General features: G+C 34.7%; 2 protein-coding genes across 2 annotated transcripts; both read right to left on the reverse strand.

Annotated features, from left to right (window-relative positions):
• Window positions 1-615: 615 nt before the first annotated feature.
• Window positions 616-2180, reverse strand: LOC140833559 (scarecrow-like protein 18). Its single transcript, XM_073197889.1, has one exon. It carries the CDS (start codon window positions 2013-2015, stop codon window positions 756-758), a length of 1260 nt encoding a protein of 419 aa, XP_073053990.1. The 5' UTR covers window positions 2016-2180; the 3' UTR covers window positions 616-755.
• Window positions 2181-6690: 4510 nt separating this feature from the next.
• Window positions 6691-13919, reverse strand: LOC140834719 (uncharacterized). Its single transcript, XM_073199797.1, has 9 exons — window positions 12807-13919; window positions 11825-11954; window positions 10902-11389; window positions 9538-9618; window positions 9340-9438; window positions 8780-8893; window positions 8611-8694; window positions 7883-7954; window positions 6691-7316 (listed from the first exon to the last, which is right to left on the reverse strand). Exons 1-9 carry the CDS (start codon window positions 13122-13124, stop codon window positions 7050-7052), a joined length of 1653 nt encoding a protein of 550 aa, XP_073055898.1. The 5' UTR covers window positions 13125-13919; the 3' UTR covers window positions 6691-7049.
• Between the last annotated feature and the right edge of the window lie 468 nt (window positions 13920-14387).

Raw genomic sequence — 14387 nt, forward strand, 5'->3', positions numbered from 1 at the left:
CCGTGTCTTGTTTCAGATATAAAATTGAGTAACCCTGTTCCCAAAACTTTAAAATGATTACATGGAAAAAATAATTAATCAACGTGAAATTAATTAATGTGCCAAAAAAATTCACAGAGAATGAAGCCAAAGGAATTTTAGGGAAGCAAGAAATGGCAACCATGCAAAGAACTTGGTCTTTTCTACTTTCCATTAACGAACAACTAGGTATATTTGTTTGATGTTTGTACAAACAAAAGCAGAAATATACCATTAATTAATGCTCGAAGAATCAAAAGATCAAGTAGTATTATTGGAAGTTCTAGTTGGAAAAAAAGAGAGGCATTATTAGCATTAAAGATAAAAATATTAACCAACGTCCCACCAACGAAAAATTTTAAACCACCCTAGCTCCACAAAGATAATATTATCTGGAAAAGCTAATTAATATAAAGATCAGATAAAGTTTAGCCATATTCTTATAAAAAATTATACTCAATTATAAGGATTACATAGATAAATATCTTATAAAATACAGTTAAACCATCGAAGCAGCAACGTGTTAAGAATCAAACTTAGACATTGGCTTGTCTGATCTTGACAGCACTAGTTCCATCGGATGAAGACGATGGTGACTCTTGAATAATCGGCGAAATATGTGTCATGTTTTTCCTCTAAATCCCAAAAGCTCAGGTGAAAATTAAATACATGCAAAGTTAAGGAGATTAGGGTTACTGGGTTAGGGTTTCAGTAGGCTGAAAACATCCGTATCATTTTCAGTGCCAAGAAGAAACTGAGAAAAGGGGTTGATTCTGCCATCCCAAGAAAAGAGAATCATTGAGGATATGGAGTTGGTAGCCTTCCGAAGGGTAATGAAGCCTCAATAAAAGTTTAGCTTGAGAAACAGCAAAAGTGCTCAACGGAACATTGAGGAAACCAGAGCTTCGCAACATTGCCTCCCATGATCTGAATCTCTCGTGTCTCTCTCTCCTATTTTCTTCTTCGGCCGCCACTATATCAGTTATCTCTTTACCAAACCATATCTGCTCCACCGCATGCCTCTCCCGGCTGTTCGGTGGCAGAGTCGCTTCCAGAGACTCGAACACCGCAGCATAATGGTCTAACGCTTCCACGAATCTTTGCTGGAAAAACGGGTGGTTGTGATTTGCTTCCCTCTCCGCCACCGTGAATACTATGGGATTCATTGCTTTGATCCGGTGGAGGAAGAGGCGGACGGAATCGCGGTCCTTTAAGAAGCGGTGGAGATAGTGCATGCAGTTCACTGCTAGCGCTTCGTCTGGCAAGATAAGAACGGAGGAAGTAACAGAAATGGGGTCTTCATTTGTGAGGAGGATAAGAGGATGAAACTGAAATCTGAGGCCTAAAGAGTGAGCGAATTTCGCGAGACGATCGCCTGTTCTGCGTAGGATTTCGATGTCGCTCCCTGTGGCGGTTATCCTCAGCGTTGGTGCCGGGAAGCGCTCAGCCACCGCCTGCATCAGCGGCGGCCATTGTACGCCGTGCATGATGTCGAAATCCAGTATGTGGATCGCTTGTTGGGCTTGGAGTCCTTCCAAGATAGCTTGGTTGGCCGTAAGCTGACTAAACCTTACGAATGGCGTCACTTGATTGAGCGACAAGTACGAGGAATGCACGAGGGCTTCATCGTTACTTGTAGAGCCGCTTGCGCCAGCGTTTGTGGGTACAGAGGCGGTAACAGAATTAGGAATCACGAAGAAATTCGAAGCGGCGGCTTGGCGACTGAGACGGATAGAAAGAGCTTTAGTAAACTGGTGGACTAACCTTTCTGTGGAATCACCATAAGGGGATGAATTTGTCGACAGGATAGAGATAAGCCGGTGAGCGGCGGTGAGATCTGACCTTGAAACCAGCTCCGCGCAGCTAATCAACAGCTGCCGCATATGTACTGAAGGCGAAACCACACTCCGGTGGTCATGAATCCGGTTGTGGTGGTGGTAGACATCTGGCGGCGGCGGCTCCTCGTCATGAGATGATGACCCGAATGAACCTAACATAATGACACCTATATCCAATGCCTAAAACCAATCAGCAACAAGCATTTAGGAACAAACCCTAGAAAGAGAAAGTGACAAAGCACATGATAACACACAGTATAATACTATTCTTACGCCTTTAGGAAAAGGGTCGTCGATACACAGAGAATTAATGGTGTTGGAATCTCAAACTCGTGTGTAAAATGAAAGAACACGCAGTACATGATGGGATGATGATGATGATGATGGAGAGACAGAGCAATAATGGCTGCAAAGGAGAGGAATTCACTTGCAACAAAGTGTATGAACAGGTACAAACAGTAGATCTCAACTAGAAAACACAACCACCAAAAAATTAGTAATAAATGCAAAGATAAATTGGAAGACAAACAGCATTTCGGAAATTAACATGATATATATTTATATGTCTTTAATTTATTAAAGTATATTATATATATACTTCCTAAAATTATGGCTGGACGACAACAACAAAAAAGAGAGAGCAGGGGCTTACTTCGTTCTATTTCATTATTTTGACAGTTTTGGATACAATTTTGGAGAAATAAATAGTGCTAAGAATTATTTTTTGAATTGATATATAGTGACGTGTTAAAGTTCTTCTTCGAAACAATAAAAAAAAATAGATGTACGTGTTATGTGTGAAAAACAGTAGATATAATATAAGTTTATTTTTATAATGTAAACTAAATTGGGAAAAAAAATATTCCAAAAATATATATATTAGAAATAAATTAATTAAAAATAGCATCTCATGTATGAGATAATTAGCATACGTGCACGTAAAAAATAATTTTTAAAAATATGTTTGTTATTGATTATCATTAACAAATCATTCATGGAAGGTGTATTCAATGTAGAATATTTGCAAATTTATTTATCATTAATTTTAAACTTACAATTCTACTGGGTTTAAAGTTATACTTATGGATTTTTCTAAAAATAAAATTATTGCAATACATATAGAAAAATCATAAAATTTGGTTGGCCATATAATTGAAAGTAATACTAATTATTTAATAAATGAAATTTAAATTCTTTATTTTGTAAAAATATGTTTTAAATAAGTGAATCGGACGATACGTAACAAACATTAGATTTTGTGTTTTAATGAAATGTTTTTATGTTAAGTATGTTTATTTATTCACATTGGAAGACATGGAATAAAGAATAAACGTATGGAATGTGGTAATAATTTTGTGACATACATAAATGTTATAATTTATTTGGGAAAAATAATGTTCGAACAATCAAGTAAATGTAAGACTTTTCATCTTCAACCAAACATCACAAGCATTTGGTCTTTCATATTTCTCGGACGGAGAGGTCTAGAAGATGAAACCTAGTTTGAAATATGATACTTTAATATTACATAATGTATTCAATATTTGGGAATAATTGTTAAATTTAAATCCTAGTGCACTATTTTTTTATTAGTATTTTGGTCATTTTCGACATAACGCTAATATGAGATCAATGTGACGCAGATATGATAAATGTCATATCGAAATTCTTATTAAAAAAAACTAAAATTACCCAATATTAGATCAATCCCCTCTCTGATACAATTTACCAAATAATCCTGAAAAGATTCAAGAATTGGATGACGATTTAGACTTTATTAAATATAAATCCATTCATGAGATAATCATCGATTCTTCCCCTACAAAATAACCTCAGAGATCGATATTCGTGGGACAATACATGGTGTATGTGTATTATATTTGTATAATAATTTTAAAATTTAGTGCGAAAAATAAGACATCGAATGATCATTGAATATATTAAGTTAATATGATCATAGGATACTGTTTAGGAATGTGGATCGTTAAATAAATTCATTTGAACGAAAATATGTTAGGTTATGCTCATGATTCTAAAGATTAGGGTTTGTAAAAAATCAAACGAAAAGAACTATGTAAATACTTATATTTAGAGAATTTACTAGTCAACCGATCCGTTCATATTTAAAGTGAAAAATAATATTTATAACATAAAAATAATAATTATTTATAAATCGAGTCGAATGAGAGATCATTATTATAAAATGAACTCGTAAAACTTGTTTTTTTAATATATATATATATATATATATATATATAAATTGTCGAAATCGAGAATTTTTTAGTATTTGAAACTTACAGAATCTTTGTTTCCGTTATTTGGCTTAAACCCCCATTAATATTTGGTTTGAGGCACTCCGAGGTGGACCAGGGTTTTTAACAACTAATAACTATTAGAAACAAACAACGAGTCGGCGGCGAATAAATATGAGGTTGACGTAGCCGTAGGGGATTAATTAAAGGGAGAATATTTTCCGCAATATTCAGAATCATCATTTATTATTTTGGCAAATATATATATATATATATATATAATATATATATATATATATATATATATATATATATATATATATATATATATCAACTATATATATACAAAGGTGTGCACGATAGGTGTGCAGGATATCGAAATAATCGATCAATTTAAGTCGAACTAATCGTTTTTTTAAAATACTATTTGTAAAAGCTTATTTTAAAATTTAAAATAATCGCTTGTAAAACCTATATTTGAAATCATGATCAGTACTCCATCGTAAATTTGGTCTTTTGGAGGAAAATTTCAATTGATTGAAAAAAGTATGGACTCCAAGATTAACATTCATCTTTGTCTCCTTGGATACAGTTAGGTAAACAATTATAAAGAATTTTAAAAGTAAAATTTTTTGAGACATTTAAAAAATAAAATTATATAGAATATTTACACAAGTGGAGTTTCACTCTCTGTATGAATTTATCTATGACTCATATATTCTTTTGCTGTACATAAATCATGACGGTAGGAGATTTTTCCCACTCGTTCAATGTAAGACGAAACAGTTTTTTTTTTAATGTAAAAAACATATCCTTATAAATAAAATAATTTATAGTATATTATATATGTATATATATGTGTGTGAAATCAATTAATTAATAATAAATAAACTGGCATCACCCACGTGGGGATACCAACTGTGTACGCCAAGCAAACCTTACACTCCAAACCCTACCCTTTTCAGGTCCCCCAATCTGAATGAAGAACATTTTCTATTTCTCAATCTCAAAATTATTGCTCATAAATCAATTTTACGAGACACATATTATATTTTAGTAAATATAAACATGATTAATCTATTTCACAAATAAAGAAATATGTGATGGTTTCACACAAACTTGTTCATATTAAAAATATATGGCGGGAGTAATTATTTAACATAGTCACGAGGAAAATAAAAATTTGTTGGACTAGCTTAGTACTAGAAAAATAATAAACAAAATTAATTTAAATCATTGAACCATTTTAATTAATGACATGTGATTTGGTCGTGATTTCTATTCCCATCAATGGACGATTATTATCAAACCTATCAAATCAACTCTAAAAAAAAGGCATGTGTGTATGTATAGCTCCAATCTTTATGCGCTATGTTTACAATATTTTGCAACATCTTAACTCAGGGATGTTTGAGTTGATATAATCAGTGTGCTATCGGGTGGGTGGTTATGAGTTTAATTCTTCCTATCGACGTTTTCTCATGACGAACTTGTCGTACAAACTTTATCTGATGGAGTTTACATATACAACGTGATTTGCAAGCTAACACGTTCGTTAGCCCGGAAACTTGCCTAAGTGATCAAAAAATATTTGTACGACAAGTATTTATATATCTATGTGTGTGTTGTATGTGTAAATATTCTTTTCACAAGAGCTGTTTTTCTCACCCACCCACCTCTTATTTTCAACGCCATATATAATTTTTCTACATCTAGGAAAAGCACACCTCAGATTCAGAGTCATTTCCATCTCCATCTATGTGATTTATACTCGGTCAACATTTAGTCAACACTTTTTCCAAATAGTTCATGCGACATCAATACTTTGGACTCCTCATAATTCTCACATCTTTATATTTACATCGTTATTGGTATTTGAGCCTCTAAGATTTTTTTTGGCTTTAGGTTTTCTGAGAGATTTTAAAAGTATTTTTAAATTACACATTTTCAAAATTTAAATTAAATTATGTAACTTCAATTCTATATTTTTTAATAAAGTATGCTTAATTACATTCAATGTCAATTATATACTATATTTATTCAAATGAACCATGTTATATAATATAAATAATATTTTGATGATATGTGGCTATTTTAACCCTTTATTTGAACCAAAGTTTGCACAAACAATAATCAGCAAAAAAACAATATTTATTCCCCGGGGGAGGCATGTGCTATTACCAGACCATTTTTCGATATGGCCATACCTCTCCCCCCCCACCCAACCACCCACTGTACAACAATACAATTATGAAGAGTGCAAGAACCAAAAAGCTGAGATTTCTTGGCTTCACGTGTAGTTCTTGATTTGACATGTGTCAAATAAAAGTCCACCCTTACAACTTGCATGCGTATCATCCACTGTCTCGGAACAAGAATTCGAAGGTACTTCACAGTGCAATTTTTTTTAAAAAATCAATTTTTGAAGTTCTAAAGCTCCCAACTTTATTTGACGTATGTGACATGAATAAGAATGATTTTATAATATTTCATAGTATCTCTTCAACAAGAGACCAAATCTAAACAAAAGAATATATATAATTCAAGTCCAACAAGCATTTATTGTTTACTTCCGTAAAAGGTGGGGAGAATGGTTGAATGTGAATTTATTGGCAAATGTACAATAACATCATCACTTTTGATATTCCATTCAGTTCCATTTTCCACTTCGAAACTTGTAAACGCCAAAATGGTATGCAATAGGGAAAAACACTAAATGAAGAATCTAACATGATTTACACAATGAACCGTGTGAAACGAGTAATTTTGCAGGTAGTCAGGGGGCTTTTTCTAGTTTTCGTCGACTCCCTCCATCTCATCGGCTTGCAAGATTCTACGGAGAACTGCAAACCACAGTTTCCCATCTTTGTTTTCCTCCCAGTTTCAGAGGACGTACGCCTAACACTGATGAAAGTTAAATTTAGTTAAAAAAAATTGTGTTCTAAGAGGATCTTCGCCATTGATTGTTTCCTTTTTTCTGGGGCAACTTAAAGGGGCTCCAGCTCTTCCTGCGCTTGGACGTTTCACAAAAAAGTCCGGATGCGAGTGCTTGTTGGAGCCACAATTCAAATTCCTCCTCTTCATCAATCATCTCCGCATCTAAATCCCATGGATACCTACACGAGTTGGACCTCTGAGTTGACTTCTCTAATCCAACCATGTTGACATGGAAACTGGGACGATGAGTGTTTGGCCTGCAAGCCATCCCCTAAAAGCAAAAAACAGCAGTCATTCCTGGTGACAAGAGAGAACAGTTTATACTCTATTTTGATAGTGATGTTGCATGTCAAGATATAAAATTGTAGAAATATGACGAGAAATCAGCAATTGCAGAACTTCTTCGTTAATGTGAGGAGCAAACATTGACCTTAAACAACGAACTAAAAAATCGGGCTATAATCAAACGTCTTTGGGACTAATGCCTGCGTAATAATAATGATTATATTCCTCAAACTTTGGCAAGTGGTATAATAGAAGCCTAATTATTATTGTCTGTCTTATGTCAATAAACACAAAGGCTTTAGAACGATAATGCATCAATCTGAGACCAGCCCTTCGATTATAGAAAAACATCATCGTACACATTACTCCATACCATAGATTGAGCGAAGACATAAAATATGGAACATTTGTAGAACCCTCCTACCTTCCAAGTCTTTACTCAAAGAGACATGTTGACTTCTAACTAACAGATATGACGTACATACCAGAATGAAAGCTACAAAAAGTCCAACGCATTCAAAATTTCCTTCCGAGCAAAAGCAACAAACTTACCTGACATATAGCCCACTCTGACACATCAAAGATCCTGCTTTCAGCGCATACAAATGCTCGAGGTATTTCCACCTATATAAAATAAGTATGATATAGCTTACCACAGATCCACGTGAAAGAGAAGGAGAAGGTAATAAAAAATTTCAAATGTAGCGTGGACGTGATAACAGGTAAACATGTCAACAAATATATTGCAAGGGCATAAAAACAATGTACAACAAGGGTTCCAGGGTCATGGTCTGAGGGAAGGATGTTGAACCCATGTCCTAATAGAATTCAACTTTAAAAGAGATTTCAGATGAGAGGTTAATCACGATCTAAACACTAGCCAAGACAGCTTTCTTAAAAGCCTTTTTATTCACAACTTGCCTATGTTGTCATTTAAGATAATGTCAGATAAAAATCGTTACATGCTGATCAATATGTAACTTCACAGAAAGTCACTACACTAGTACATCCTCGAGTAAAAACAACTCTTAAATACCAGATAACGCAAAAAATTCCTAATAAGCAACGAGCAAAACCTCAAAAACATCAGATACTGATTATTGCAAATATCATATACATGACTTCACCATTGTGTGGGCTGAGCATGATGATGCCGTATAATAGTGACCAAATATATTGATATATCGTACCCATATATCATACCCAGGGACATGGAAAGCACATCCCAATCATTTCAACTGAAGATGCATCAAAGATATGACGCAGATTAAAGAATATACCTTTTGTGGCCGATCAAAAACCAGTGACCCTTTGTACTCTACCCATCCATCACCATCTTTGGCTTGATGGTATTGACAGCAATCCTGTACCCAACAAAACCATCTTCACTTTTTATGCATACCAATCAAAAGACGAAATAAATTTATTTTCTTCTCATAGAAACAAAACCTGGCACCATCTTGCTTTGGCCTTAGATCGATTTGTACAAATCCAGATGTGTGAATTTCCACACTTTGTGCACTGTATGCACCTCGACTCCTCGGAACAAAAGTCAGCAGTTGTCTGCATATTGTAGTTGAAGATCGTGAATCTCCTATACTTCTAGCCACTTCATAATTCCAGGTAGTCATATTTATCGTGTGTATTTCCAGCCTCATGACAGAGATTGATTGTGTGCATTAATAAAAGATATTCCTCCATGAGATTAAACACACACAATACTACAATGAATATATGCTCACGCACAAAGAAAATTTTCCGCATCACTGTTACCACAAATGACCTTAATGTGATGTGTAAAACACTATAAAAGAATGTAGGTAACACATTGTGCAACTGTAGTATAGTTTTCATACAATGTTGACAGAAATCTCAAATTTACATGTCCTAAATAACTATTGCACCATTTTCTTATCTATATATTAATTGCCTATCCATTTCTTATGAAATTACAGAACACGAACACATAAAACAAATTAGGTTTTGTTAGCCCATCCACATATTTGCACCTGATAAGAAGTACTAGGTGATTTCTGCAGGACACTCCTAGATTCTTCCTTCTTGAGATGCTCATCATAGTCCCTCTTCTTAACAGCATCAGAAAGCACCTGTAATAATGCCAACCTGAGTAGCCATTGGATACAATAAACACAAACCCATCTCACGCATCTCTAAAAAATAGCCAGAAAACATGAAAAAAAACTAACCTCATATGCACATTGAAGCTTCTTGAAAGATTCACTTGCCAGTGGATTTCCCATGTTTTTGTCTGGGTGAACTAGAATGGCCTGAAAAGTTATTAAACAATTAGACTAACTAACAAGATACACAGACCGTTTGCATCTTGACAAAGAAAGATACTCATCAACAAACCACTTTACCCTATACCTTGGAGGCTTGGATTTCACTTTTACAAGAAAATGGAATTACATTTTCCTGGAGCAAAATAAGTGGGTCCAAGAAGGTTTGTCCAAAAAAACTTTTTTCCAATGTCGGACATCATCACTTGGAACCACGGTAACTTAAAAATTGCCTTGTCGGCAGAATAAGATAAAGGCCCGAAGGTAATACCTATCAAACATAGGGGAAACAATGCAAAAGCAAGGCTCAATAGTAGAAAGGCTGGAAAGGAAGGGAGAATAGTGAATCACGAGGCAGCGAAGAGGAGCTGGTGCTTCTCCAAAATCATACCCAATACCCTTTCATTCAGTGAATCATTGTGTTTAGAGTAAAGGAGAATCAGACGATCAAGGTTCTTTTCACACAAGCAGTCAAACATAACATCATTACTTTCTTTCATTACTACAAGGTATAAAATTTTGATCTCCACTGTGAAGACCAGGGCATTGAAGGATATATCTATCGAAGAATAAGCTGTTTGAAGACTATTTCCAACTGGTATAAAGTTCACAAAAACGGGAACAAGCTGATATACTACGAACACAAATGAATAACGAAAATATAACAGCTCGCAACACTCTTTGTTCTTGGTAATCTTCTCTCACGATCCATTTGCTCTCAACCATCAACATATATGATATATCACATACTCCCTTCATCATAAACAGAACATATAGTTGAAATGACATGACAATTACTTCCTTATTAAGGAAATGGTCAGAACATTCCAAAAGGTAGGAGCCTTCGTAAGATGGGAGTGAGAGAATTCACCAAATCGAATCGTGATTAAGACCACTGGCTGAAGATATGCTGCTAAAGCACAATAACAATAAGCTTTGGTTTTTTCAATAAACAATTAATCTTTATTTAAATGTTACAGTCAGCTTTTTTTGTTCAATGATATCATAATCAGCATCAACAAAATATTGTATATTCAAATCTTTCAGCATTGATTAGCCATCAAGGTTGATTCTTGTTTTATAAGTCAAGGTTTCAGGCGGAGCTGCTGTGAGCCAACATTGTATATGAAAATGAAATGCCAATCCAATGATATTACTGAAACAAACTCAGCACAGAGAAAAGTAATTCACCTACCTGGTGAAAAATAACCATTTTAACAACATGAGTACGAGGTAAGGAGTTACATATTGGTGGAGATTGGAGTACCAACCTTTTTTCGGTATTCCTTCTTCAACAGAATAAAATCAACTTTCTTTTCACGTGGAAAACCCAATGCTTCGTAGTGATCTCCACAGCCTAAAATTCGCTTCATCTCAAGTATTGAAGATGAATCTTTACACATCAATTTCTTAACAACGGGATCTTCAGGTTGTTCAACAAAGGACGGAGTATTAGTAGGTTTGCAGTCGGATTTACATGACTGTAACTTCTCTTCTTCACCGGGAGCAGAATATTCACACTCTGGGGAGAAATCATCTTTTGCAAATGATTCAGGTACTTTATGCTCCTCAAAATGAGCGTTTTCACCCAAATTATCACACCTTTTAATCAAGTAGTTCAGTACTTCATTTGATAGGAATGAGAGGTTAAAGGCAAGTAACACTCCAAGCCATCCCACTCGAACCTTAACACAATATAGAGCATATAAAGTTGCCATAAGAACCACCAACCTAGCATGATTTAGGGAAAAAAGATAACCTGCATTCCAGAATTATGTTTTAATCAACAAATTCATCAAGAGCCATAGCTGGGGCACAAAAAAAATTGGTGCAAGAAAATTTTAGGAGCCAACTTCAAATGTTCATGTTGATAAACGAGTATACTTGATGGGAAAGAGATGCTTCAACTGTCATAAAACTAAATTCACATGTTAAAATAAGAAAATAATTTAAAAATAGTTCATAAAACCAGAAGCAAGCTAAATTAAGAAATTGGGAATGCACATGTTGATCTTATGAATATTATCAAGATTCCAAGAACTTCAAATATTATTGGCATTTTGCTTATTTTCCCAAAAAAACGATTTGTTCTACAATTGCGATAAGCCCAGAAAATGTGAAAAGGGATAAGCAAATAAATCATCAATCATCACCATGTGCTGAGTTTTCAATATAAACAAGGAGAAGTACGTACCACCAATTATAAACAAGGTACCCGTAATCCAAAAGTTAGCATACATCCACAAAACAAGAATAGCAAACAGTCCGAAAATAAAAAGACCAGGAGTGTAGCCCAAATACTGAACAGCAACACCCGCTACTCCCTGAACACAAATTAGCAACCATGAGTACTCATTAGCATCCCTTTAGAAAGGAAAGAAAGTTTCAAAAGTCCTATCTTTTGGAACATGATTATAAAAATAGGACAAAGTTCCCCATTGCAAGAGATTACACTTCTTTAACCAACAGATGCAACCAAGAGCCGGAGATGAGCTATTACATACAAGAATCAAGTTGTGTCGAATAGAAGCATGCCACTTAACTGTGATTACATAGCAAAGGTGCATACCATTTTGACGGTCTTATTTGGATCGATCTAAGTATCATGTCTCCAGAGTGCTTACCCGCGCTACATGAATTTTAGGAATTTACAGAAAAATGGGATACCAACCAAAATATATCCAATGGATCATCAACCGTAATAGAATAATGCCCACTGGATCGCTGCCAATACAATTATTCGAAGCCAATTTTCAAAAAGAAAATCCAAGATGTGTGACAAACAAGTTACTTTTAAAAAATTAGGGAAACTAAAGCCAGCCATGAAATATTACAAAACATGAAAAACAATACCCATCATTGAACTTGCACAAATTACAACTATTGCATATGAATAACAACAGCCATCGTTTTTATTATTGCTCCCAGCATTAATGAAGCCTGATTCATTCTTATGAGTCATGGGAAGCTATCATAGAAATTTTCTTTCAAGATAAATCTTAAATGTCAAATATCAGCATCGAGGGCACTAGATCTGGAGCACAAAATTTTCAATCGTGAAGTTTGAGCAAGGATACATGCATAATTATCTTTGAACTAAATATATATGGATTAAACTAAATAACAGAGCATAAAAGACTACAGTACTGAACTATTTATCTAGACAGGATGCATACCATGCTAAGCAGTAGATACAAAAGGCAGGACATTGATGTCAAGCTAAGAAAGAAACTCCACATAATGACAAGCAGAGCCGCAGAACCCAGCCCGATAAAAGACTGGAAGCCTGTGACGGAGCAATTTTTCCAATAAACCAACAGGAACAGCAGACCTCTTCCAAATCTTGCACACCCACAACAAATCATTGGCCAGTGCCTCTCCATGAAAATTCCAATCTTGTCCTTCAAACACCTAAAATTTGTCTTTGGAACAGAGTAAAAATTCTTTGATCGCAACCATTTTAACCCTTGGTTGAACAACCCAATATCCTCCATCACCTAATAACTCCACGGAATTTCAATTAAGGACGGACAAAATAAATCACAAAACCGAATCTCACACAATAAAGATCAGGTTTTCGCTGAAGTCCTGTAATATTTGTTCATGATGGCCTTGAAGCTGAGCATCTTTAATAGTCTTTATCTCCGGCATCGCTATGATACACAACCAAAGCACTCCATATTGAGATATGTGACGAAAAACATTAATCGAACTCAATCTCCAAAATATTCTGCTGCTCAGGGAAAGAAATCCCAATTCTTGATTTCCCTGTTTGCGCTTACAAGAACCATAAAACAAAAGCAAAGAGATTCAGGATATTCCTCCTCCACACAGTTAAAGGTAAAATTTCGTGAACTCCGCGGTTGGGATATCAGCAAGAAATGAAACTAAAACACCAAGTTGCTTCGCGCATACGTCTCCATAAAAGTAAAATCCATAAATAAACTCACAACATTTTTCACTTTTTTGACTCCAACAATCGACCCATGAAAAAAGAAGCTCCCTTCAAAACATCATCCTCATACAGAAAATGCAGGAGGAACAATAATAATAATAAAAAAAAACCCACCAAATTAAATGCCCAACCCAACACGCACAAACAGAATTTAAGCAATTCTCAGTACAATGTTGAGGAATTTTTAGCTTTAATTAATGGGAGAAAAAGTGGTAACCCTAGTCCTCACTAATTATTTTTCTTTTCATGGAATACTTGTGAAAAAGAAAGTGGAAAACAAGATTAAAAAGTTTGAAAAAGGCGTGGCGAGAGTGAGAAGCACTGATGATGAGACAGAGCATGAATAATTTATTTGAGAGATTTGGGGGATTAAGGTTAAATATTGGATCCCAATTGCTCCTCGTTAATGGTGTAATAATATAATATAAATCTATATTTTTTTCCATTTAAAAAGAAATAAAATAAAATTATAAAAATTATGTATTTATATAAATATTGGGGATTTTGTCAAAACCTCCCTATTTCCATTCTCAACTTCCTCTTTACTCCCTACCCTATTAAAACTTTGTTTCAACTCCCCATATCTTTCAAATTTCCAAGTTTGCCCTTATATCTTTATTTTAAATAATTGTTTTCCTTTTTTGTAGTAAAAGGCCCATCATACTTCCGTAAAATAAATTGAATCTTTTACCTTTTTGACTAGAGTACCACCGGGTTGTATCCACCGTTTTTTACGAACTGCTCCTCACAGTCCAACCACACGATCACAACCGATGGTTACTAAGCAGATTCCTTCAGCAAT

This window comes from Primulina eburnea, chromosome 6 (assembly GCF_022965805.1).
Source record: "Primulina eburnea isolate SZY01 chromosome 6, ASM2296580v1, whole genome shotgun sequence".
In the NCBI taxonomy this organism is placed as follows: domain Eukaryota; kingdom Viridiplantae; phylum Streptophyta; class Magnoliopsida; order Lamiales; family Gesneriaceae; genus Primulina; species Primulina eburnea.

Excerpts from the sequence above, each read along its gene's own strand:
- LOC140834719 (XM_073199797.1), bottom strand. The coding sequence starts at position 13,124 with ATGGAGGATATTGGGTTGTTCAACCAAGGGTTAAAATGGTTGCGATCA. Across the intron at positions 9,439-9,537 it reads AGCTTCAATGTGCATATGAG|GTGCTTTCTGATGCTGTTAA; the intron begins GTTAGTTTTTTT and ends GCATTATTACAG. Across the intron at positions 7,317-7,882 it reads CAGAGTGGGCTATATGTCAG|GGGATGGCTTGCAGGCCAAA; the intron begins GTAAGTTTGTTG and ends TTTTGCTTTTAG.
- LOC140833559 (XM_073197889.1), bottom strand. The coding sequence starts at position 2,015 with ATGTTAGGTTCATTCGGGTCATCATCTCATGACGAGGAGCCGCCGCCG.